Below are 24,839 nucleotides of genomic sequence, written 5' to 3'. Positions count from 1 at the left end.
ACGATATACAATATGCATCACAATACTAGAGGTTTGTTTAGTAAAAGCCATGTTTGGCTGCTTCTGATTGGTCACTTATTGTAGATAATACATTGTAAGTTGTGTTTTTTGTTTTGTAATCATCTGTTTATATACATTTTCGTAAAACAGTCACTGAATTGGGCAAAAAAAGGGGGTGGCTACCAACCCCATCCACAGCCCCCTGTTCTGCTCATTTAAAGAGATACAGTAATTAAAACCAATATGAACCCAGTACAAACCTTCAGATCAGTCCTGCAATCTTCTTTGCAGCATTCTCCTGAGCCTTTAATGTGTCTGCCTTTGCAGTTAATATTCCAGGTTAATAATGTCCACACAGAAAAGGATCTACTGTATCCAACTCAAAGAATGAGAAGGTTGCAATACAAAGCTGAAAATTTAGCAATCCAAATTATTTTATATGCACAGTTCAGGTCGCAGTAGGAATTGTCATTGAGACGAATATAATGGGCTGACATTGGGATCGGCTGATAAGACTTTGGTCTGAAATTTTTATACTTTCGTGCACTCCCAGTACCATATTTCTTCGTCAGGACAGAAGGTGCCCAAAGGGTTAAAGTGTATATAATGATTCTTATAAAGTGTTCAATAAAATGTAGAAATAAAGTTAAATGGAATTAATTGATGGTTTGATTTCTAGAGCATAGGAATCAATATTTCAAATTGTTTGCTGAAAGTTTGTGATGTTGATATATAATCAATGAACCTTTCAGCTGTATTTGATATCTGATTTAAGCTGTTTTCCTCTAAGGCACTAATCCCCATTCTCAGTCTGTCTGAGTCTCTGCCTGTTGGCTGTACTCTGCAGTTTTTGGGCCAGATTTTTTGGAGTCGATGGTTGGTGTGTGAGGAAACCAGACTTTCTTTTTTCCTTCCCCCCCTCAGTCGCCCAACTCCAGAGTTCACACTAATCGAAGAATGTCAAACATATGAATTATTGATTTGAATATTTGCTTATTGTCCCAGTCGTAGTGGCGAGTACTGGTTTAAGACCCTGGTCACAGGGTGGAAAATATTTCAGCAGGAAACAACAGAACGCAGTCTGTTTCACGTTCTTTGCGACTTTTTTTTCCCCTCCAGCATCACATCTGCTGTTGTGACTCTAAAGTGTTAAATTTAGCCGTCGGCCCAAGGACCTCTAACCATGCTCTGGAAGTAAAACATTTCTCAGATGTTTGTTTGCCGCATTTTTTTCTGGCAGTCTGCTTTGTGTGTGTAAGTACGGTTCCTTTGCAAATCACTAAGGGCTTTTTGGTTTGTTGGTCTGCAGCACATGCAGCTGCTAGGTGTGACATTCCGAATCTGGAGTTCATAAATGCGCAATGTAAAAATAGAAAGCCCTCATTTTTCAGCTTTTACACCTCAGTGATGCTCTAATCTCACTGCAGCAAACAGTTTATTGAGAAGCTTTGCTGGCTCCGTCACTCAGTATTGGTTTTAATAGATGATTGGTTTAATAGTGCACTCTTGTGAGAGAAAGTTATGGCATTTATCTGGAGCCTGTGGACACATGCTCATCCCACATATTTACAAAGGGGTACTTTGTTTCTCTATGGCTGCAGTAAGAGCCCAATCTTCTAGGAATACTCTACACTAGACACTGGAACAGTTTCAGTGAGGATTTGATTGTAATCCATGAGGAGAGCAGTGGTGACATCTGGTGCTGATGGTGGTTGATTAGGAATCCAAATGTGTTGTCTCGGACTAAAGTGCCACATGTACAGCCGGCAGCAATGTGGGATCTTTCTCTTTTATTTACAGCTCAAATATTTCAGACCAGTCCAGTCTCTGGATACAGATGATATACTCTTGTCTAAACCACTTGCCCATTTTTGCCTATTAACGTTTAGGATTAAAAGATTAAATTAAAAATAATCAATAACACCTACACAATAAAAAGGCTTTAACTTTGGATTAACATTTTTTGGCAGATAGAAATTTGTATCCATAAATATTAGTGTCTTCCCTTTTAGTGATGCACAAAAACTTACCTTTACTGTTGTAGCAACTTTTCTTGTTGTGGTTTTAATATAATTTTTTATGTCATTTTCTCTTGATCATTTAATTATGAACCACAAACACAAAACTGTTAGCCCCCCACCCTCTCCATTATTTTTTTTCTCTCTAATTCTGAATATGAGTTGAAGAAGAAATCCAGACACGGTGGAAACCTTTTCAAGATGTGAGTGAAGGAACATGGTTCACATTTGGGTTCAATTACTAATCCCTCTTCACTCCAGAGTGGACACAGCACATCTCTGCTCATGCAGCCAGTGAAAGGGGGGGTGGTGGGAGAGGATGTGTGCCAGGGCAATGAACTTCCTGTAAACTGGCTTATTTAAAGGGCACATATTATGGGGGACTGAAATATCCTCACTTTTTAAAATATCCACAGAACAAATGAGTAAAAACAGCCCGTTTTCAATTCGTTGTTTTAAGTCAGAGTTGTAGCCCAGAACTTTTTTTTGTTCAGCACAGCTCATTTACACAGTCCCACGATGTTTTTCTCTTTTTAAATTACTTTTTAAATGAAATTTGAGTAATCAGCTGTAACTTCTATTGTGTGGAAACGGTGGTTGTTCTCTAGAAAATGCAATTAAAGCACATTCCTGTGATTTATTTCACCACAGAGCATGACACACAGTGACAGTGCAGGTTGAGTGGCCAGTTCTGAGAAGCTTCATTGATGTGCATGAGGGCCTACTCCTCCGCTTTGGCTTTTAGGTTAGTGTTATCTTTCCGGAAGAATAGGAATCTTTACAAAGCTAGGCCTAGATCTGTCTTTGATGACTTCACTGCAGTCAGCAGCATGATGAAAGTTCATGGCTGCTTAACAAGGAGCTGAATAGACTAGTACAGACCAATAATGAGGTGATTTATGGTGGTTTCCTCTGGGTTACTGGGTTCTTGATCATGAGAATCTCTGTAAATGGCCACATTTATATCTGCTGGGAAGCACATGGAGGTTTGACAAACTCACAGAGGCTATTCAACGCAGCTGGAGCAGTTATTCTCTTAAAAAGCGTTATTTAGACAGTGATCATTAGGGCTTTATGGACTGAGTAATAAGGCTGCAGTAATTATTCAGCAGTCGATGACTTTGTTGGGGTGGGGGGTTGACGCTGAAGCACTGTTTAATTAAAAACAGAAATGCAACATCACTTTCTTTCCATATGATCTACGTGGTCATTATGGCCGATTGTAATACTCTACAGTAAGTGTGGGGGGCAATGTGGCAGCAGTTTCCATAACGAGGGCTGTCTAATGCTCTACAGTGTTCATTTTATACACAGTAAAAATGTAACTTTGTCACATTGTCTCTATGCGAAGTGTATGCCATTTATTCAAGTCCCAGTAAACATTTAGCCGTTGAACTAACGTAATGACTGCCGTCTAATCAACGTTCTCTGAAAATTGAAAAGACGTCCAAACACAGACATTGAAAAGACGACTATTAGACGTATTTTGGACATCCATTGACATTATTAAATGGTCCCGAAATAAATTACTTGTGTAAAACGCGTTTTGGACGTCCACTGACGTTATCGATTGGTCACCACTTAACTAACTTATTAAGGTGGATTTTGGACGTCCATTGACGTTCAAAATGCTCTTAAAGTAGTCTGTCCGTCAAGGACATATTTTAAACGTCCAGGGACGTTCCTTGTTTACTGGGGTATTTATTTATTTACCTTGTGTTCCTAAGTATACTGTGTTGTTTTCATGTACCATAAGAGGTGGCAAGTACAAGGGTAATCTTTGTAATTCTTTTTTCTTACTTTAAATAATCTTTTTTTAAACCTCTTAGCAGTGTGTAACCATAGCTAATGGTATGGAGCAAAAACAAGGCCCAGTTACGTGTGTGTAGCAGCTTGAAGAGAGTTATATGCCTGTAGGGATGGACTCTGGTCATGCCCATTTTAGCACATAATGAGGCGTGACCCGTGACCTGCAGCAGACAGAGTTAACTACCACTACACATCCTCTATGTGCATATAGTACAGTCACATGGGGCCTATTTTGTGTGTGTGCCTTTGTCTGTGTGTGTCTGTTGGAGTTAAAGATGTGCAAACTATTCACACATCATATATTAAAATATAGTAAGTCGAATTCTGTAATTTCAACAGTTTCGTAGGTTTTTCTTTCATTTCCTTATTTTATTCGTCATGAATATTTGAATTTGGTATGCTGTGTTTAACGGAAGGTAAATAAACATGGTGTGTTCTCTTAATGAAAATATTTACATAATGTGGAATCCCAGTTCTTGGACCAGTTTGAGTGTATCCTCTGTGGTGTTTTGAACTCTCACTGACCCGAGCGAGCGTTTACACTGACTGAGGAGAACCCTGAATGAAAACAAATGGAAAATGTATTCATAATTTTTGTTTTGGTGAATCAGTGTAGTCATATAATCCAAGAGAAGTTATAAATAAATATTTTTTTTAAATACAGTTACGGTATTTGTTGTATTTACCATATTGTGGTCAAAATATATCCGCTCATTATCAGTGATGTTGCAGATACGAATACAAAGACCTTTTTTTGTTTATTTAAAGCTAATTATGATATAATAGTGAAAAAGATTAACTTTACTGGGAGTCAAATATACGTTTCCCTAAAGGAATAAAATACTTTCAGTTCTGGGTAATTCAGTATTACACATAATAATCAATCATTCATTCATTCATTATCTGTAGCCCTTATCCAGTTCAGGTTCACGGTGGGTCCAGAGCCTACCTGGAATCATTGGGCACAAGGCAGGAATTACAATCTGGAGGGGGCGCCAGTCCTTCACAGGGCAACACACACACTCACACACTCACACCTACGGACAATTTTGAGTCGCCAATCCACCTACCAGCGTGTGTTTTTGGACTGTGGAAGGAAACAGTAAATCAGTAAAACTCATTATAAAATAATATTAGTTAGACTCTCTGTCTTGTCCAGGTTTTCTGTACCTTACCTATATCACGCTAACCGTGACCACCAGCGTCTCTATTGAAACAGGGTCAGATACTACACTTATATCTGAATGTAGTGTGAATCAGTTACATGCGATGGTTTGAGCAGTCCTGATCGAATGACGTTTTGTTTATTTGTTAAGTGGGAATAGTGAACACACCTTTGAGAGTGAACTCATTCTGCATGATAAAGTGTTTTGCACGTAGGGGTGGGGGGTCAAGGGGGGGGCTTGTTGTCATGTAATGTTCATCTATTTTCTGAGCGCTCCAGATGTGTGTGTGTTTTGCGGCTGACCTGCGCTGGATGGGTCAGTGGAGTAGGAGTGCATTCCTGAACTCTGAGAAAACTGAGCTTTTGTCCATTTTTCTGTGTGCTTAGGACACACACATTGTCCTGACTCACTGATTCCATTCAGAGCCTCTAGAGCTTTCCAGCAGGGGTGGGCAATATGTTATCAGTACTGTGTTTTTAAGGATTATTAGTTTTTAGATTTTAGATTTTAAAAAAAGTTCTCTGGATAGCACCACTGTGTCATCAGACGAGTTGTGTATTGTTAACAAGTCTTCAAGTCCTGTGATTGTTATATTATTGCCGTGCCACTTCGTTTGTATTTCACTTGAGTAAATGAGCTGAACACATTTCCAAAGACAGGGTCAGAGCAGTAGTGTTATATCGGTTTGTGGTTGTGCGTTTTTGCTTAATGGTGATTATGGAGATTCCCTCAGGCCACACTTGTTTTGTTTTTCTTTCAGAAATAAAGAGCTTTTGATATCGAGGCTCAAGGAGTGGAGCTTGTGCTTGTCACATGGAGGGGAGAGGGGGTGTTGTTTAAATGATAAATTACTGAGGTTCTGTGTGTTTTGGAGAAACGCCAGTGGCATCCAAACCCCAATCAGATAGAGCACTGGAAACTGTAGAGAAGAGCTATAAAGGCCTTTAGGAAATGACCTAGCACTGGATAGGAACATCAGACATCTGGGGATAAGGGGGGGTGGTTATTTGTTTGCTGAACTATTGCTTTAAGAAGTGTTTAAGGTGGGTGTTAACTTCTGAGCTCAGTAAAAAGGGGGAAGCGGTGAGGAACAGTTTGTTCGTGTAAAGGGAAGTCATAAATACAGGATGCCAGTCTTTGCTACTATTGTTTATACTGAAGTACTTTATAGGCCAGTGCGGACAAGGTGTGTTTGTATTTGCATGAGAGCGACAAAACTCAAGAGTGCGCCTTCCTTTTTTATGCTCTCACTTTGTTAAAAAAAAAATATGATGACTTAACCTTGTGTGTATCCAGCTAGTGGAGGTAGGTGGAATATCTTTAAAACACACTCCAGTTAAAATATAATTTGGGTACAATTTTTAATCCAGTGAGAGTGGTCAAACAAAACACAGGCGAAGTTGAAATGCAGAAAGCGCAGCTCCAAATACAATTAAATAAATAAATAATTTGATGTACTGTGTAACTTGAGAACTGCAGAGGAACTTCTTACTCACTCAGCGTTTATCAGCGCTCATACTGATGTGTGTTACGCTTCAGTTTTGATAAACCTCAGTGGTCTGACCAATCACGAAGAAATACACCCAATACAGCACAGTGAAAGTGATCAGTAAGTGAAGGTTTATGGCCTAAATTTAAGCCCAGAGTAGACGACTTTTCTGTTTAATACACTTTTGAGTAGAATTTTGAATTTCAAAATACTCAAATATATGAAGTTTGCTAAAGTACAGGTACTTCAGGAGCTGTAACTAGTTACTACTCACTGCTGGTGTTAGGGGCCCCTCCAGCTGTTTGTCCAAACCGTCCACCTCTTCACCCCTCCACCCACCTCAGATCATGCAGTTCTCATGTGTTCCAGAGGGGGTCACTGTTTGACAGGTAGATTCTGGTTTCCTTCCTAATGCAGCAGGTTAAGAATATATGCTATATAATAGCGTACTATTATTTTGGGTATTTAAAGACAACGTTTTGTTTACTAATTCTTAGTTGAGTTTAAAGAGTATTTTTCACTGTTTTGAAATATGAATTGCTCACGATATAAACCAAATTATTCATAACCATTTAGTGTACATCAGGGGTGCCCAACTCCAGTCCAGTGGAGGGCTGGTATCCAGCAAATGTTGGTTATACCTCTGCTCACACATACCTGAGTCAACTCATCTGTTAATTGCCAGGTTTAAGGGGTGTGTTTTAGCAGAGCAATCACCAAACTTGCTGGATACTGGCCCTCCAGGACTGGAGTCAGTATTCTCTTGTGCTGTTAGAAATTCTATGTAACCAAAACAAAATGGTATAAGTAATAAATGATATCAACCAATCAGAAGAACTCAAGTTACAGACACTAAGGTGTTAAAGCATATTGCCATGAAGTGGAAAGTAAAACATACAGCACATAAAACATGTGTTTATACTTTAGGGCCTGGGAAGCTAGGAGAGACGGTGTGGGATTCATTCATATTTACTGTTTTATTCTTATAAGCATGTAATACAGTGATATGCCTTTTTCCCAGAGGTCTGGATATGGAATGTGGGCAAGTCCAGTCCAAACTCCTGATGTATTTTCAATCTAGGCTGTAAGTGATTGAATAAAACACAAAAGACGTCCTGAACATGCATTCTTAAGTTGCTGTAGAGGTTTAAGTCCCTCATTTCTCTACACAGCTGCCATAAATCACCAAAGGTAAGGGAACGTTTTTAGTCTTTGGCCAAAGAAATTTAAGTTAACTGTGTCACTAGTGACGCACAGTCCATTAGAGGCTGTTTAATATCATTTGAGAAGTCGGCTGTAGTAAGTGAGATGCTGCAGCACTAGAGGTTTGTAATGCATTGAAGATTATCGTTGTTTGAATGTACAGTGTGTAAGTGACTGAGAAGCAGCTTTTGTGTAACAACTCTACGAAGGCAACCCAAGACGTATCCAGTCCATTCCGACAATAGATTCCTTGAACTGTCATAGATTATTTTATGGTTAAGTTTGGTGTTGAAAATTTGGTGAAGTACAGTGCCACCTAGCTGCAGTTTTCAGAATGCTGATGCAGCTTGTGCTACATTGTGAGTTTCTTGGGACTCATTTTAAGACCATATGAAGTAGGGAAATTATTTTGTGTAACTCATGAGGTTTGTGTGGGCAAGTTTCTGTCCTTAATACCAACTCCACCCCCCCCCCCCCCCCCACACACACACACACAGATCCCTTATCCACTCCCTAGGCTTTAATATGATGATGGTGAGAGTGGTTTAGTTGTAGTTAACTTCACTTCATATAAATAGAAACAGTTTTCCTAGTTGGACAATAGTGTGTGTGTGTGTGTGTGTGTGTGTGTGTGTGTGTGTGTGTGTGATTGTGCTCCAGTATATGCATATTTTTGATTTTTTTCCCCATTTCTCTGTGGTCAGCACTTCTAAATGCGTCCTATTGATTCAAGGTCCACTTTCTGCTCTCCTCCCAGCGAGTGGGCCGAGGCTGAGGTCACAGGAGTGAGTGAGTCAGTGGATTTTGGCTTGAATTGATGGGTAGGGCCCTGCTCTTCATTTTGCTGCTATTTTTCTTCTCTTTTTATGTAACTTTTAAAGTGCCAGTTAGTCCTTTGTAGATTATGGGCCAAGGTGTTTATCTGCAGATTGCTGCTCTTTGATGTTAATTTAAATAACAATTACTAAATTAATAATTATTAAACCCACTGGTTTAGCACAGTGCAGTCTCATTTGAGCATCACGTTTCCGTCCATTTCAGGGAATTCTGGACAATTTTGTTAGTAACAGTATTACTGTTTGTTGTTGAGGTTGCAGTTTCAAAAAAGTGATTACACCCTGTAGGTTAAGCTCATTGCTTTTAATTTGTTAGTAGCGGTGGTGTTTTTAACAAAGTCTGCAGTGTTACCTTAAGATTTCCTATTGAACGTTGTATAATGCTGAGTATAAAACTCTCTGACATATCTATACAAATAAGCACACAGTGTGTCATTGATGCAAAGCACAATAACACCTCTTTTCTGTGTGAGTGAGTTCCATGTGGTGCTTTGCATCTAAAAAGCAAAAATGCTGACAGTTGTTGGATGAACGAGACACAGGTGTAAACGCTGATGGGTTTTGTCCAACTGTCCTGTTAACGTCTCATTTTCTTCCCAAAACGTGATGTGACACTGGAGTGTTATAAAGCCCAGCTGCTTCTGCTGTGGATGAAACTGTCAGAGACGAAAAGCAGACCAATTCTGTGGGATTTCAGACTGAATTATCCTCCGGCCTGCGCTCATGTGCCTCCTAATCAGCCTCTCTGCGGCAGAGGAACAAAGGCAGCCCTGTGTTTCACAAGGAAGAGCACAGCGTCCTCTTCGAGTCTCTCAGCCGCTCTCTCTCTGACAGAATGGCCTTTCACTTGCAGCATCACAGTGACTCTGCAGGAACTGACCACAGCTGCCTGCTTGAACTGACAATGCTTAAACACTGCAGTTTTCAGGGCTAGGAGAGAATATCAGTATAGTGACATGATATTTTGGCTTTTAGAATTGAGTCAAGGATGCCCTGAAAGGCATTGCTATTGTAGTTTATCCGTCCGTCCATCCATCATCCACCGCTTATCTGGGTTGCAGGGGAAGCAGTCAGAGACACCCATAAGGCGTCCAGGAGACCTCAACTGCCTCCTCTCGACGTGGAGGAGCAGCGGCTCTCCTGGTCGTCCGGAGAGGAAGAGTCCAGACACCCTGCAAAGGAAACTCATCTCAGCCACTTGCACCCACGAACTCATTATTCTCTATTTTGTAGCTTCATCATCATCATCATCATTACCGCTTGTCCATTTCAGGGTCATGGTGTATTGTAGTTTTAATTATGAATTTTGTATTATATATTTTAGCAATAAATCTGGCCTGGGCTGCAGCTTAAATAAAGATGTAGTCCCTCAGGGTGTGGGTGTGTTCCCTGCTAGCACAGGCGACATTTTGATCGGGGCAAATTAGCGCTGGCTCAAAGCTGGGGGTCATTTTGCAGGCGTTGTCATGGAGACGGTGGAGATGAACAGAGTTTTGTTTTTTAATGTTTTTACTGTTTGATATTTGATAAGCTGTGAGGAGTGAGGAGATACATTTCGAACACAGCTGGAGGCCTGCTGGGACACGTCAGTTTTTAGTCCCAGAGAGAGGCATCATTGTGTGTGTGTGTGTGTGTATCTTGCCAAACAACTGATGATGTGGGAAAGTCCCATCAGAACTTTCCTGCTTTACATTAATATACATGAACTTAAGGAGGTCGTCTTCTGCTTCTTGGAAGCAATTTTGAAAATTCAAAATCATGATTACGGTACACTGTTTCACTGTTTGAAAGAAAGAAAGTAACTAAAACATGAATGGGGTGATTGACTGGTTTATTAATGCTTGTGGAAAGGACCTTATAAAACAATCAATCGATGTTTTTAAAACTCGTGTTTAACAAAATGTTTCACAAGGGGCACTTTTCAGTGCTTTGCATCAGTGAAACTTGTCTGAACCCTCTACAACTAAGATTTTCACGTAGTTTTTCAAGGCGCCAGTGCTATTCTCCAGGCTGCTGCTGGACCTAATTTTTCTTGGATGAAATTGACAACATTTGCTTTGTTTTTCTGTTTTCTTTGTTTTTTTTTCCCTTTTAGGAGATCTGAGTTGTGCTGTGGGTGTGTCATGGATCAGATTTCTGGGCTGTGGTCTCCAGAGCCGTCTCCACTAATTCTCTATGTGCGCGTTTGCTAGCTTGGATGCTAGTACGTTATTTATGCACTGTTACAGAGGGGCATTGTTTAACAGTGGAACCTAAGACGACCACTGCGCGCGCACACATTTAATTGAACACGCACTTGTGTTTTTTTACACACACACACACACACACACACACACACACAAGCAGCACCATCTAGTCCACTGTAAAACAAGACCCGTAAGACTAATGGTTTGCATTAAACTCAAGAAGGAATAAATCACAGTATTTCTCTATTCAAGTGTTCTCTACACTCTCTCTTTCTCACTGTCTGCTTGTCTCTTTATTATTAACTTCTGCTTCATGGTTTTGTGAAAATTATCTCTTCGGGCCTGAAGTCTTTTGCAGAATTTAGTTAATATTACATTGAAAGAAATAGTTGTGTTTGTCTGTACTGTGTTTCTCATTCCTCCTCTAAACTCCTGAGGGACACAGCTGGAAAAGCTTTAGCAGCTGTAAACTGACGGAAACAAGCCGCAGTAGGGGGGGGGGGTATAGAGTGTGTCCAGTTCAGTGGATTCCTGAGTCATTCAAAGCATTTATCTTGTTTGCAGTCACTCTTAAACCTGCTGTTCAGAAGGACTACATAAGACAAGCAGAATCTGGGGAGCAAAATGTAACTCCTCCATCCTGAATTGCTGTTTTTATCTTTGGACAGATTCTCAGATTTCATAAGGAACCAAAGAAATGATCCAGAATGATTTGGAGAAAATGCTTTTCTGTTAGAGTCCCACTTCACAGGTTGTGTTCCAACAATGAAAACATACAGAGTGTAGTATTTTAAGAGATGAGGGTCAGAAAATCTGTTTGAGAGAATGCCAGCAGATCATCCATCCAGTCTGGAGACCAGCTCTGTCTCTTGCTCTTCTCACACACCCACTTTCTTTTTTTCCTGGCTCTGTTTGTCTCTCACTGTCTTTTAATAATGTCTTTCTCTCCTTTTTGTCTTACACTCTCTGCATCTCTCTTCCTTTCATTTGCGCTGTCATACACACCCCTGTGTAGCTGTAGTGGGCTTGGCCTCTGTGTGAGAGTCATGTGACTGGGCTGGTGGGCGGAGCCTGAGTGAGGCTCAGTGGCTCCAGCTGTGTTTCACACAGGAGGTTTCAGCCTGAGCGGCAGGGTGAGTCTGCACTTTCTCTCTTTGTTTTTGACTTTTTTCTCCTCCAGGCTTCAGTCTCTTTTCTCCTTTACCACTCGTCTGTCCTCCTCCAGCTCTCTAGCTCTTGCTCGGTTTAGTGTCTGCTTCTGTGACACTTTAAAACACCCATGCGCTTCAGATGCAGTTAGTGTTACAGTGTGCAGTCCCCTAACTCTTCTTCACAGTCAGATTTGTCTTGTTTTTATTTTCGTGCAGTTCGTGGATGTTTATCTTCAGCAATGCATTTGCACGTGTGCATATTATTCGCAGATCATTTTTGTAAGTCCAGCTGAAGAGTACAGCTCGCATTCACTTTAACATGAGTGCTGCATGACTGTAAAGAAGAGGAGGAGGTGTGGCATGGCTGTGTTAGTGGATGTGTGTGGTTGGGGGGGGGGGATTTTTCCCCTGTCTGCACCTCCTCTCTGGGCCTTGTAATTAATGTTTGCAGGTTACGGGGGGTTTCTCCTTTTTTCAGTCGCTCTTTTGATATCTGTAATTTCACCATTTTACCCCTTCTCCTCTTCCCTTCTTAGTGTTTAGTTTTTATACAGGGCTCATGTCCTTCATTTATTTTCACCACTGACCTCCATTAATTACTTTTGTTTGCCTTTTAATGCCCGAGTTTTAAACCGCTTTTATATAACAGTTTTCAACCTCTCTTTGTGCCTTTAAATTAGACGGGAGGTTTTGTTTACAGTGCCTTTTAGACTGATATAAGCAAATGAGCCCTCTTCTGATTGGCTGCTCTGATCCAAATAGCAGTCTGGGGTGAAATGTATTTGTAAATTCAAATCCTGCTGGAGACACGCACACAAGGAAACATATTTCCAATGAGAGATTTATCTTCAGGATTTGTGACTGCGTTATCGGTATCAACAGTACTAATAAAAACCTCACTGGTGTTTGTGGACAGTAAATAAATTGCCTATATTTGTATTGTAGACATTGAGACCCCTGATTGTTATGTCCACAGCTGTAAATAGAGTGTAGGTTTCTCTACAGTGAACCATTTCATCTCACAACAGGCAGGATGGCTTTGTTTACTTCTCCAACATTGAGAAATGCAGGAAATCGAGAGGAATCAGTAGAATTTCCTTCTAAAATGCACTAAATTTGATTCATATCTCCGAATGACGACTTTGGAAGAGCTTCCAGGAGGTAAATCCCAGATTCCCAGTATTCCTTTGGGCAGCTGCAGTAGTGTAGCTGTTCTCTCTGATCTTAGCGTGTCGTGGGTGAGTGATGATGTCATGGTGAGGGTTACAGAAATAAATCCTGAGGTCACTCTGTAACTAACGCTGAACAGGTCACTGAGTAAATGGCTGTGCTTTTCAGGCTCCTGTGGGTGTTATCCCTCATTGATTCTTCAAGAAAACCTCTGCCTGGAAACTAAGATGTTAGGCACTGGATAACTCAGTTAAACTCAATAATTTAAATGATAAATATTTTCAATTAAGATTAAATGTTCTTAAGGCAACAACTGGCACGGAAGTGTGTGTGTGTGTGAACGCCTCTTTCTCAGCTCTAAAGAATTCTGCACAGTTCTTCAGGACTGAAGCCTGTACAGTTTGGCAGGAAAGTGTGTGTGTGTGTGTGTGTGTGTGTCTGTGTGTGTGTGTGTGTGTGTGTGTGTTTAAGTGTCTCTCTCTGTCTGTGTTTGGCTGCACTCCTGGCCTCATAAACACCTGTCCTGTGTGTGAAAACAGAGCATGTTTTTCATTGCTGTTACAATGCCTCACTACAGCTTTAAATCTAATGATTCTATGCAATACTTTGTTCAGAGAAATCTTGAAATTTCACACAGATTTAAAATTGATAACTTAGATGTGATAGCGTTGAGTTGGAAAATCGTGTAAAGAAACCTGTGGGTTGTTGAAGTTTTGATATCCCCTGTCTGTAAAGGAGACAGTTTTGGTGGCTTAGGTATTGCACTGCTGTTAAGAGTTTGTTTTTTTAAGTGAGAAACACCTCTCGGAACTGGCTTGTTCTTGGAACTCTCACATTTAGGCCCTGCTCCAGAAGAGGGTTCTATTCAGCACTTCATTTCAAACATGTTTTCTTCTGTCTGTTTTTTCATACATTTTTTACCTATAGTTTTAGAGACTTAGTATATGTCTTATATATATGAGACATAGTCTAATATGTCATTTTACAGAGGTTTTATTAATTTTACCTGCACATAAAGCAATGTGCGAGGAGCTAAGGTGTGTTGATAGTTGCTTTTAGGAATGTTGGTCATTGAAGGGAATCGATGCCATTGTATCAGTTGGGAACAGCTGTAACCTTGTGTTCTTTGTTTAGTATTTTAAAAAGTATAGGAATAAACCACAACTTTTTAAATAGTTTGCTTTTTGTGAAGTTCTGAGCTTGAGGGCTGTCAACAGTTGTTAATGTCTTGGAAACACAGGGGTCGAGTTAACAAGTACATCTACAAATACCTCTGTATGGTTCAGAAAGGCCTGGATATTTCATTACACACTGAGATCAAGAATTTTCACTGAACTGGGTTTACTGTCTACCTTTATTTTATTTATGAATGTATTTAAGGAAAATACACCTTTGTCCTTAAACATAATTTGAACTCACATTAAACATGGTTATACACACGTCATAAAAACATTCTGATCATTTGGTACAGAGTTTTTAATCACGTTATTGTAGCTTTCCTATATTCATTAAGTCATCTGGCTATTCTGTACTGACCTCTTGCGAACAGAGACTGCTGTGCGTGAATGTTATATCAATATTTTCTGATATATTTTAATGTTAAATCCTGTTATAGACAAACCTCTCTGATCTCCAGTTAGAGGTGGTACAATTTGAACACCGTGCGATGAAAACCCACTTGTTGATTTTACACATACAAAATGACCTTCAGTTACAAATGTGTTGCCTTCCTGAAGAATAATACAGTAATTTCAATGAAATATTTGATATTTGGATGTCTTTTCCCAGCCCTGATGACAACACCGATCACTAGTTTTCTAGCTGCACAGCCCCTGGAGGCATCTTTTGTCTTCTCAGTCATCAAACGCGGAGGTCTTAAATCAAGGTCAAATTCCAGATCCTTTAAGAGCTCTTGTGTGCTTTGATGGCTTCAGAAAAATACTACAGCTAAAATATTTCAAGTGGACGTTAGCTAATATGCCAGGAATGCCAGGGGATGCCTCATTGCAGCTTTTTGATAAATGCAGAGACGTTTCCTTCTCAGGAAATTGAGATGGAATGAAGATAATGTGCTGACTTTGGTTTGAGGAATTTACAACTTCTGCTGAGGTCACTTTGGTTGTCTTTTATAGTAAAATGTTTTTTTAGTACAATTTATTATAGTGTTGTATTGCTGTTGGCTAAAATGATTTGCCTTCACACTGCTGCCACATGACACCAGACAAATTCTTGGACATCCATTCAAAGAAACTAACTGCTATAGATGGATATGCATTACCTCACATATTGAATTATTATTATTTTCATATGTAACAGTGTAGAGTTTCTGCTGGTGTTTGGGATGCCATATGTCAGATAAATAATTGTCAGTAGAGCTGTTTGAATGTGTAGGAGCTGTGTTCTTTTTGTCCATAGCAAATTTATATCCCGTGTTATCAGTTATCAAAATTTATTGTAAGGCCTTTTTATTTATTAGAAAAAGTTATTCCCTAAATGTGCAGGTTTAATAGTTTACTCCCTTTTTTTGAAGGTGAAATAAATGCTTTTTTGCTGCTGCTTTGCAGAATGTTGAGAAGTGCAGATGTTCTTAAGCCATAAAAATGTCTTTGTGATCAGTCCCAGGACTGCGGGAATGGCGCTTGTAGAAATGCCACTTGGAAATCTCGTTATGGAGTTTGATATGCTGCATATGGCTTAAGCATTTCCCAGTATCCGGTTATCTATCACTATAGAAATAGTCTGAAAGTCAGATAAAGCTGACCCAGGGCTGCATGATGTATGTTGCGCCTTATTGTGCATATGTAAGTTGTGTATATATTGTGTTTAAGGCTGGCCAGGTATTAGACGCATTGGTGAAAGAGTAACAAAACATGGCTGATGGCTGGACTGAGGTTTTTACATTTGTATTTGTGTATATATATATTAATACTGGGAGCTGTGATACGTCAGGATGCGCTTAGCTCAAGGCAGATGTTGGTCTCACATTACCAGACTTTCTCTGAAGGTCTGGTCCTTTTTGGCACTTAACGTGGCCAAGAACCACCTACTACTGCAGGATAAGAAGTTTGATTGACACGCAAAAGGATCAGTGCTACTGAAAGGATCAGGTTCGCTATCAACTTGTGGGCGAAGCATCTGTGGCCAAGACTATGCAGATGTTAACTTCGCCTTTGTCTGTGGTGTAGTGAAGGCCAGTACTGGGAGGGTTAGTTAGTTCTGTGTTGCGAAATAGCAAACATGGTTCTGAGCAGTTTTAAAAACAGTTTTAGCAGATGTTCTGGACTTGGGATTGAAGAGAATCTATCCCCAGAGGAAAATTTGTATCTTTAGGACCTGCATTCCCGACTCTCAGCACAGTATTCTTCAGAATCTTCCCCCACACATCACGCCGGGATGGGGCGATGTCAGCTGAAATTTATATCTCCACATTTTTATACCGTGTAACCTACAGCGGTGGGCTGGGCAGCCTATATCCATACAAAATATTCTTATTGTAGCAAGAATAATAATATTGAAATGATGTATTCTCAGAAACAATATTTGCAGCCCAAAAAAATGCTTAAGCAGAGTGTATCTTTCAGAACAGCGGTGGAACCACTTGGAACTTCCAGGGCCTCTCAGCACAGGAAGTGACTTTATTCTTGGATCATTTTGGACTAAAATAAAAAACAAAGGTGTGTGTGTGTGACCCAAAAAGTTATCTTCCAACTCTAGTAACTACATTATATTCATATCACAAACATATCAATGCTGGCTTTATCACCACCTCCATGCATTTACTATACTTTCCCTATAATATTGTCAAGATTATGTATTTTACTGAATCATTTAGAGGTTGCAGCTCTTTTTTTCTGCTTTACTGGAGTTGCTGGAGTCTTGGTTTCAGGAAAAATGCTCTTGGCTATTCACAAACAGCCATGTTTTTTTTATCTAATTGAAAGCAGAGAAGGAAGACTAATTTTGTCCAGCCCTGGAGTTTCTTATGGAAACCTTTTGTTTGCTTCCTTTTGAAACCATAAAAAAAGCACTCCGACTCTCTTAATCGATGCACAGCAGATTGAAAAATATACAAGTCCTCAAATAAGTAAGAAAGTCTAATAGCAACGTGGAGCTGGCTTCATGGGAAGAATAAGTGCTGCACTGTGCTGAAGCAAATTGAAAGGATGGATGACGGTTCTGATAAACTCAAGCTTGCACCATATGGTTCTGCTAACTGAAAAGCATTTGTATGGCTGCCGTGGCGTCTCAAAACAAACCTCTGGTTTTCAGAGCTTCTCCAGTCCAGGAATTCAGACGCCCGCAGTGCTCTCTTCTCGGCTCATCCTGCGGGTGTTTTTCTCGGCTGCGGCTGACCCAACCAGCCTGGTCGTTATCTCCTGAAGCCCTCACCCTGTCAGTCCGCACACTTCCTGTCATAACACTCTTTAGTGGAAGTGGGAAGTGACAGGAGTCAGACTAAGGGCTGTGTGCAGTCATTCTCTTAAAGTTTCCTGGCCTTTGGTGGCAGTGCAGCTTTGTTTTGAGCTGGTCAGGGTTTTTAGACGGTCAAACTTTTTCCTTTTAATTACTGAGGAAAAACGTGTATACCGATTGTACTTCATAATAAATAAATTGTAGTTGTTATTGATATAATTGATTTTCATCAATGTTTATGATGCCTATTAAAAATAAATCGTCTCATTATTTTTCTGCTATGAATGTGGGTGAATAATTATTAACTGTTGATTAAGAGTTGCAGCTCTAAGTTATGAAGCTCCGGTTAGGTAAAGGATGATTTTGTAGGTCATCCTTCCTTTTCACAGATGTTCCAGTTTATTGTGCTGCTCATTTGGAGTTGTTTCCAGTTGATAATAAGGTGTTGATGTTTCCCAGCTGGTGTAGCCCCTCAGCCTGTAATGACCAGGCTAAAGGTGCTGTAAATGTATAACACTGTGCTGAGAACAGCTCCTAAAAATTCCCTAATTCCCCAAAGAACTGAACTCATGCCTGGTCCCCGAGGCTGAAGGACAGGTCATGAGGTCAGTTTACTGTGCCTCGTCACGGAGGAAACACGTCATTCTCGCTTGCAGATGGAAGGGAAACCGTGTGTTGAGGCTGCAGACAGAAAGGCTGAAATTTTCCTCTGCACTGTGTCAAGCGGTTCAAGAGCTTTCAGTGCCGTCATGAAGAATAATGATAGTTTTATTCCATTAGACACTGAAGTTTCTCCAAAAGGTAAGAACGAGGGGGTGTCTGCTTCGGCCAGGAATTTATATATATATATATATATATATATATATATATATATATATATATATATATATATATATATATATATTTATCTTTTGAAGTATATTAGCGTTACAGCAGCAGTGTTTTGGAACAAAAAACAGATTTATGCTTATAGCTGACCTGTGCACAGAGGTGTTTATAAAGTGCTTATCACATAACTGAGCCCTTTCAGAACCTCAGGGACTGGACACATTACCATGGGGCACAGTCAGTGGAATAAAATGCTGTTTTTGTTTGCCAAGCTTTTACAGTTTTTGTCAGGACCACTGTCCTTTCATGAGGCTTTTAGCTCCAGAAAACTTCTTCATTGTAGAATTTATTGCTGTTTTTTCCTGGAAAGTCTCCTGAGTGTCTATTAGAGAAACCCTGTGTAGAGCAGCAGAGGGATTATACAACATTAAGTCAAAGGGTGGCATGGCTTTTGTTGTTTTGTGGCACCACACAAGAAATCCATTTCAAATGATGACTGTTGCAAAAAAAGAAAGGAAATAAAGGAATTTATTTATTAATTGGTGGATTGGTATTTTGTGCGTTTTTACATACATGTATAAAATATTTATTACAGAAATACACTGTTTATACATTTTTATACAGCTTTTAGGTTTTAATTTCTATCGTAATGATTTATGGAAAAAATTGTTTAACCGCATTATAGCATCACGGTGGTAACCACATTCATTTAGTCTGAGCTTTGAGGGTGTGGAGGTGCATTCATTACATGCTGCACATATATCTGTCTAAAAGTAGTTTATAATGGTCATGCCCTCAATGCCCGTTTCTTCTCTGTCCAGTCTATTGGAGTTGTTCAGCAGATTTATGCCCAACCTCCCAGTGCTCAGATAATGAAGTTGGCATATTTCAGAGAAAGGTGACTAAACCAGAAAAGATGTGCCTGGGCTGGCCTTTTGGGTCTGTTTCTGTTTCTTTAAAATTTAACTTCAACCCATTGTAAAACCCAAGCTCAATTAGATTTCAGGCTGAAATCTATGGTCTCATGTAACGATAATACCGTATACTACGGTGTTTTAAAATGCGGACGGTATCTTAAAATGAGGGTGGTATTTATGACGTCTTTGTGGTGTGTTAGATTTCGGTTCTGTGTCTTTTTAAAAGTGGGTTAAAATGTTCATGTGCGTTTAAGAGAGCCACAGGGAGGGGGCGCTGTGGGAGCTCAATGACTGCTGATGTCACGGTCTGAAAACGGGTGAGGGGAAAATCACAAGCCCAGTAGCCCACCGCAGTCGTAAATTTAGCGCTGAGTTTGGGTTAAAAGAGAAAGGAATTAAGCTGTAAACAAATATAATTCTCAGACAATCCTTCACTTGACTTTGTGCTCACAGGTATATGGCTTTATCCTCTAAATATGTGTGGTTTGAGCCTCAATTCGCTGAAAAATCTGCTGCGTCAGCTGTGCTTCTTAACAGTGTACAAAGTCTTATTTTCGAACTTTTCTATTCCTTCAGCACCAGTTGCTGAAATTTGCTCTCCCAGAAAATGGCTTTTATTGTCAACACAGAGCACCCCCTCCCCACGGTAATACCGTTTGCCGTGATAAGATTTTGAGACGGTGTTAAGGTCTGAAAAATGTGGATACCACCCATCCCTAGTCCCATTATATTTTCTCTGCACACTTTTTCATTGAAAAGTATCTAATCATCTTAAAATATTGGTAATGAGAACCCATAGCCAATATGCCACTTTGTTCAGCAAGTTTCTAGCACTCTGTGTACTCTTAAGTGTCATATCGACTTAGATGTGATGTGTATATTTGCTTTGCTTCCTCAATGAGGAACCTTGCAGGGAGCTTTGTCCTGATGGTGTTTAAAACACAAGTTGATTTGGCAGTATCTGCCAAATGAAAGAATCACCAACCAAACTGGACCAGTTCTGGTCTGTAACTTCTCAGTCCTCGTGATCCTACTCTGAATTCTTTTGCATATATCACTATCAGAAGTTGTCAAGGACTGGATTTGTGTGTCTGTGGGAATTAGACATGAATGTGCATGTGGCCTTGACATGATTGAAAGGAAATGGAGGAGGAGGTGTGGAGCATTTTTTTCCCAGGTCTGGAAGGGATCAGGGAAGTGAGGAAGTGGGTTTCTGGCCCGTGAGGTGGAAGCTAGGTGTGTCATCTTGTGGGCAGCAGTGAAAACAAAGCAGTGTGGTGGGGAAAGAATGAATGGCTGTTCATGCAGCTTTCTGACTGTGACTAATTTCAGGAAAGAGGGTGTTTTTGTTAAAATATGGAGATTCTGTAAGCCTCCAACATCTTTTCTATGAGTTCAAACACATTCGGAGTGCAGGGAGCTAACTGGATGTCACCGCAGCGTAAAGAATTTGGGTTTTTCCGTTTGTGGCTGTATGACCAGTCAAAGTATGGGAGGAGTAACTCCACACTGAATTTTTCATTCTGATACAAGATATAAATTTTGCAAGCTACATTCACTAGTACATGAGTACAGTCTGAAATATTCAGCATAAAGCTGTTACAGTTTTGACCATTATAAATGCCCAAGGAACAGCTGTTTATAGCTCAGCCTTGGGGATAAAGCCAAAAGCCACAGATATACCTTTGTTGAGATGTCAGCCCTCAACTCTGTCACAATTGAGCCCACCATTTTCATTTCTTCATTGACAAAGATCAGTGGGGGGCTTCTGAGTGTCCTTTTAGAGCCTGTGTCTTACAGTTGGTCTGAGTTATGATCTGTTTAGTCCAGTAAAGCGTAGAAAGACTAACCATCTATAGGCTTCCAAACAGCATTAGACACAGGTACAGTTCGTATACACTCTGCCTGTGTAGGGCAGAAAACTTTTGGAAATATATGATGTGTCTATATGAAAAAGAGCACTACATACACTTAATATTCATTTAGTTACATTCAGTAGTTTTCAGAAAACCTTTTAACAGTTAAAAACATGTTCTGTGCTGATGATTGTCTTGGCTTTTACTGTAACACAGTAAAGCTTTTTTTAATGTGTTGAGGAATCTGACAGTTGCTGGCTGCTGTGTGTGTGTTTCAGAGAAGGAGAGAGCGAGAGAATGAGTTGAATAGCTTGAGCCAGGCCTGGAGCTGCCAGTGGGTCAGGTTACGAGCCTGGGGATGATTTTTGTTTTTTTTCTATTTTACAGCCTTTTGCCATTGAAGACAAGCCGTTTCACTGACTTTGCTTCTGTCGTGTAAAGCAGCTACAGGTGCCAGTAAGCCGAGTAACTGAATCCCAAAGTGAGGATTGTCCAATAGAAATACCCTCAAGTTAATCTCTTATTGAATAGGCTAAAGTTATCTGGCTAAATGTGAAATCTTGCTTTGTGACTTAGGCTCATTCAGGAAGCTGTGTCCACTAGAACGTGAAACCTGTTCCAAAACATTCCTCAGGTTTATCAGGGCATCTGTACTTATACAATGTTAATTGGCTCTTGTTTTAAAGGGTCCATATCCTTCATTTTTTCGCTGACCTCTCTTTATCCCTTAGAAAACAACAGGCTGTTTTTGTTTTTAAGACTGATTTATGTTAATGACTTTGGCTTTTATAAGGCTTTGACTGGTGCCTTGTATCGTGGCTCGTTCCAAAAAAATTGAGTAATCAAGTTTTGCAACGAGAGTCTTTTTAAAATAGAGTTAATAATATTTATAAAATAGCAGTGCCCCTCAAGGCTTTCAAGTGATTATTCTAAACCATCAAATACTTCATTCCTCTGCTGGCTGCTGAAGCTGTGGGAACCATGGGACGTTTATCACCCGTGAGATAGAGATGAGTAGAGACTTTGCTGCTGTCAGCTGTTGCTGGAATTCATGGCATTTCTCACTCATCTAGATGCTGTTAAACTTGTTTTTGAGATGCGATGCTGAGTTATGGTATCATTTAGATTTTTGCCGATACCAAATATGAATGGCATTCTGTGTGTTGGAATGGAAACATTTGGAAATGCATGATAATACATTTATGCATGCATGCATAATACGTTTAAATGAATCTAGGAGACATGCCTACATACTCTCATATGTTTTTGCATGCTCTGAAAATGATGTAATGTGGACCTACTCTGGTTTGAGTAGGTACTGTCTTTTATTTAACTGTACGCAATCCTACTCCCTTGTGACAGATTAGTGCTGCATGAGATGGATGCATTAGTGGATGAATGAGAACATTTTTGGCTCCATAATAAGGTCCAAATGTATGGATATTTACACAAATCAGTGGTAGCCAGAAACTGTGCTTAGGAGGGACTGGTGTTTATTATGTCTGATTCCCAGCTGTGTGGACACACATTGTTCAGTGCTAGCTTGTGCTGAAGAGTCTGTCTTGTTCTATCTGGAGTTTTTGTGGCCTCCAGTTTGGCTAAATATTTTTAGATTTTTTTCACGTGAGCGTATAATGTTGTGATGTGTTGAAGTGGGAAAAGGAAGAGAAAAATAAGATTCAAGGATAGATATTTTATGATTGATACTAACTCTTTTTAATGTGTTTTAAAACCATTGGTTGACACCAATATCCATCTTTCCTCTTTCTTCTGTGAACAAGGTTTATAACTCTCTGATAAACAGACACTGAGATGTTTCACACCATTGTATTTCAGCAGTAAAAATACTAGACCTCTACTTCTTTTTACAGCCTGGAATCAAATGATCCACAACCCAAAACTGGCCCAGTGTTTTGGAGCCTATTCCAGTACATCATGCTTTTGGCCATCTCCAGTTGCCATATAATTTAAGCAGTGTGTTTCCTTCCAGATGCTCAATACATGCTGTTTTTCTCTCTATATCCACAGGGTCAGAGTTTATCTCCAGCTACAGTAGCAGCAGCAGCAGCAGCAGCAGTAGTATGGCTGAGCCGGTGATTTCAGAAATACCCCCGACCTCGTGCCTGGAGAAACCCAATGTGGACTTCAGCTATGTGGGCATCGATGCCATCCTGGAGCAGATGAGGAGAAAGGCCATGAAGCAAGGCTTTGAACTCAACATCATGGTAGTGGGTAAGGAACCGGCGCTCTCTAAACTCTAGCATTACAAAAATAACCTTCTGTTTCTTGTGGTGTGTAACAATGTGTCACCACTTGTACAATAATATCACATAGTTGTACATAACAAACATAAGCAGTATCATACCTACACTTTTTGTAAAAGGTAACAGTCTGGCACAATGACCCTGTGGATCATAAGAACATTGATAGAGCGATTTGAAGGTTACGCAGTAGAAACTGTTACACCTCTACACTTCCTGTATGTGTAGCTGTTTTTTACAAGGATATTCTATTGATATTTACAATACAGGTTTATCACATTTACAAACTAAGACTACATTTGCTATACGGAGCCTGGTATAGAGGGGTAATGGAGCTTTTGCTGCTTTTCAGAGACTCTCAAGTGCAGTTTAAAGTAGTCATTGCAGTGACCTTTGTAATTAAACGTTTATGGTTTTCCAGAATGTCTATAATTTAATTTAACCTGATGAGACCCTTTTAGAGAACGTGGCGAGAATTATGAAAAGGCTTCTAATGAGAGAATCCTTAAAATAACGAGGAGCTGGTGATCCAAGCTTTAATTTTCCAGTATACTTTCTGCCACAACGTATGATTCATTTTAAAGAAGCACGGGCTGTGGAGTTTAAATAGCGGTCAATTAAACAGCAGCGTTCAGTCAATGTGTTTGTGTGTGTGTGTGTGTGTGTGTAAAAATGAAAGTAAATTAAGTGTTGAAATTCCAGAGGCGAATTCGAAGTTTTTGGTGCCTTCGCTGACATGAGGTGTCTTTAATGTGGTTTTGCTCAGAGTACGAGTGTCAGACAGAAGTTTGTTGTAATTCATGGCTCTAACAGAGAAAATGTCTACTTTCATCTAGTTTCGTACCTTTTTAAAGCACAACAGAACAACAGAAATTCAGATCGTGTTTAGGACTCTGGAAAATACAAAAACAGTACTGGAAAATGTGTGATATTCGACCGTTGAATGTCTTAGGATTAACTGGAAAGGCTGCATCTGTTATGAATTAGGTTTTGTAGGTTAAACCGAATGAGTACTGTGGATACTGAATGAGGCCTGTGGCTGATAAACAGCATTGTTTAAAGGTTTTGAATTCTTCCACATTGCTGTGATGGATTGATAAAGAGGTGAGTGAGGAAGGTTTGATGATAGCTGGAATGTGGTAGTGATAGTTCACCACAACTGGGTCTTTTTGCTTGGGGCATGTATTAATTAATTTATTAATCTATTTTCTGTAACCTCCTTCATCCTGATTAGGATTCATCAGGATTAATTGAACATAATGCAGGAACGACACTGGGCAGCAGTTCATCACAGGGCACAACCCCATATGATCTTCATGCTCATATATATATATATATATATATATATATACACACACACACACAGGGGGTCCTCGACTTACACCGAAAATCAACTCAACGTAGGAAAGGATCAACGTCGTAAGTCGGAACATACGTACATACTGTACGTAAATAACATACTGTAAGCACTTATCCTATCCTAGCACCTATCCTCTTCGTTCCCGAGCCGCATAACCGCGTATTCTTCCGCCGCAC

The 24,839-nt window shown here is 39.9% G+C and overlaps 1 protein-coding gene across 7 annotated transcripts in view; it reads left to right on the top strand.

Annotated features, from left to right (window-relative positions):
* Positions 1-24,839, top strand: part of septin9a (septin 9a) — a 73,660-nt gene that overhangs the window by 38,838 nt on the left and 9,983 nt on the right. For 4 of the 7 annotated variants that reach the window (XM_066641683.1, XM_066641686.1, XM_066641684.1 and 1 more), the window contains one exon: positions 23,071-23,274. In XM_066641683.1, coding sequence (XP_066497780.1) covers positions 23,071-23,274 — 204 coding nt within the window. Of the gene's footprint in view, positions 1-6,202; positions 6,299-6,370; positions 6,872-11,809; positions 11,841-23,070; positions 23,275-24,839 lie in introns of those variants that run through there. The other 3 variants (XM_066641689.1, XM_066641687.1, XM_066641688.1) reach the window with 3 other exon arrangements.

Source organism: Hoplias malabaricus, chromosome 13 (assembly GCF_029633855.1).
Source record: "Hoplias malabaricus isolate fHopMal1 chromosome 13, fHopMal1.hap1, whole genome shotgun sequence".
Lineage (NCBI taxonomy): Eukaryota > Metazoa > Chordata > Actinopteri > Characiformes > Erythrinidae > Hoplias > Hoplias malabaricus.
The sequence above is the reverse complement of the archived record's forward strand: the minus strand, read 5'-3'. Positions and strand labels throughout refer to the sequence as shown.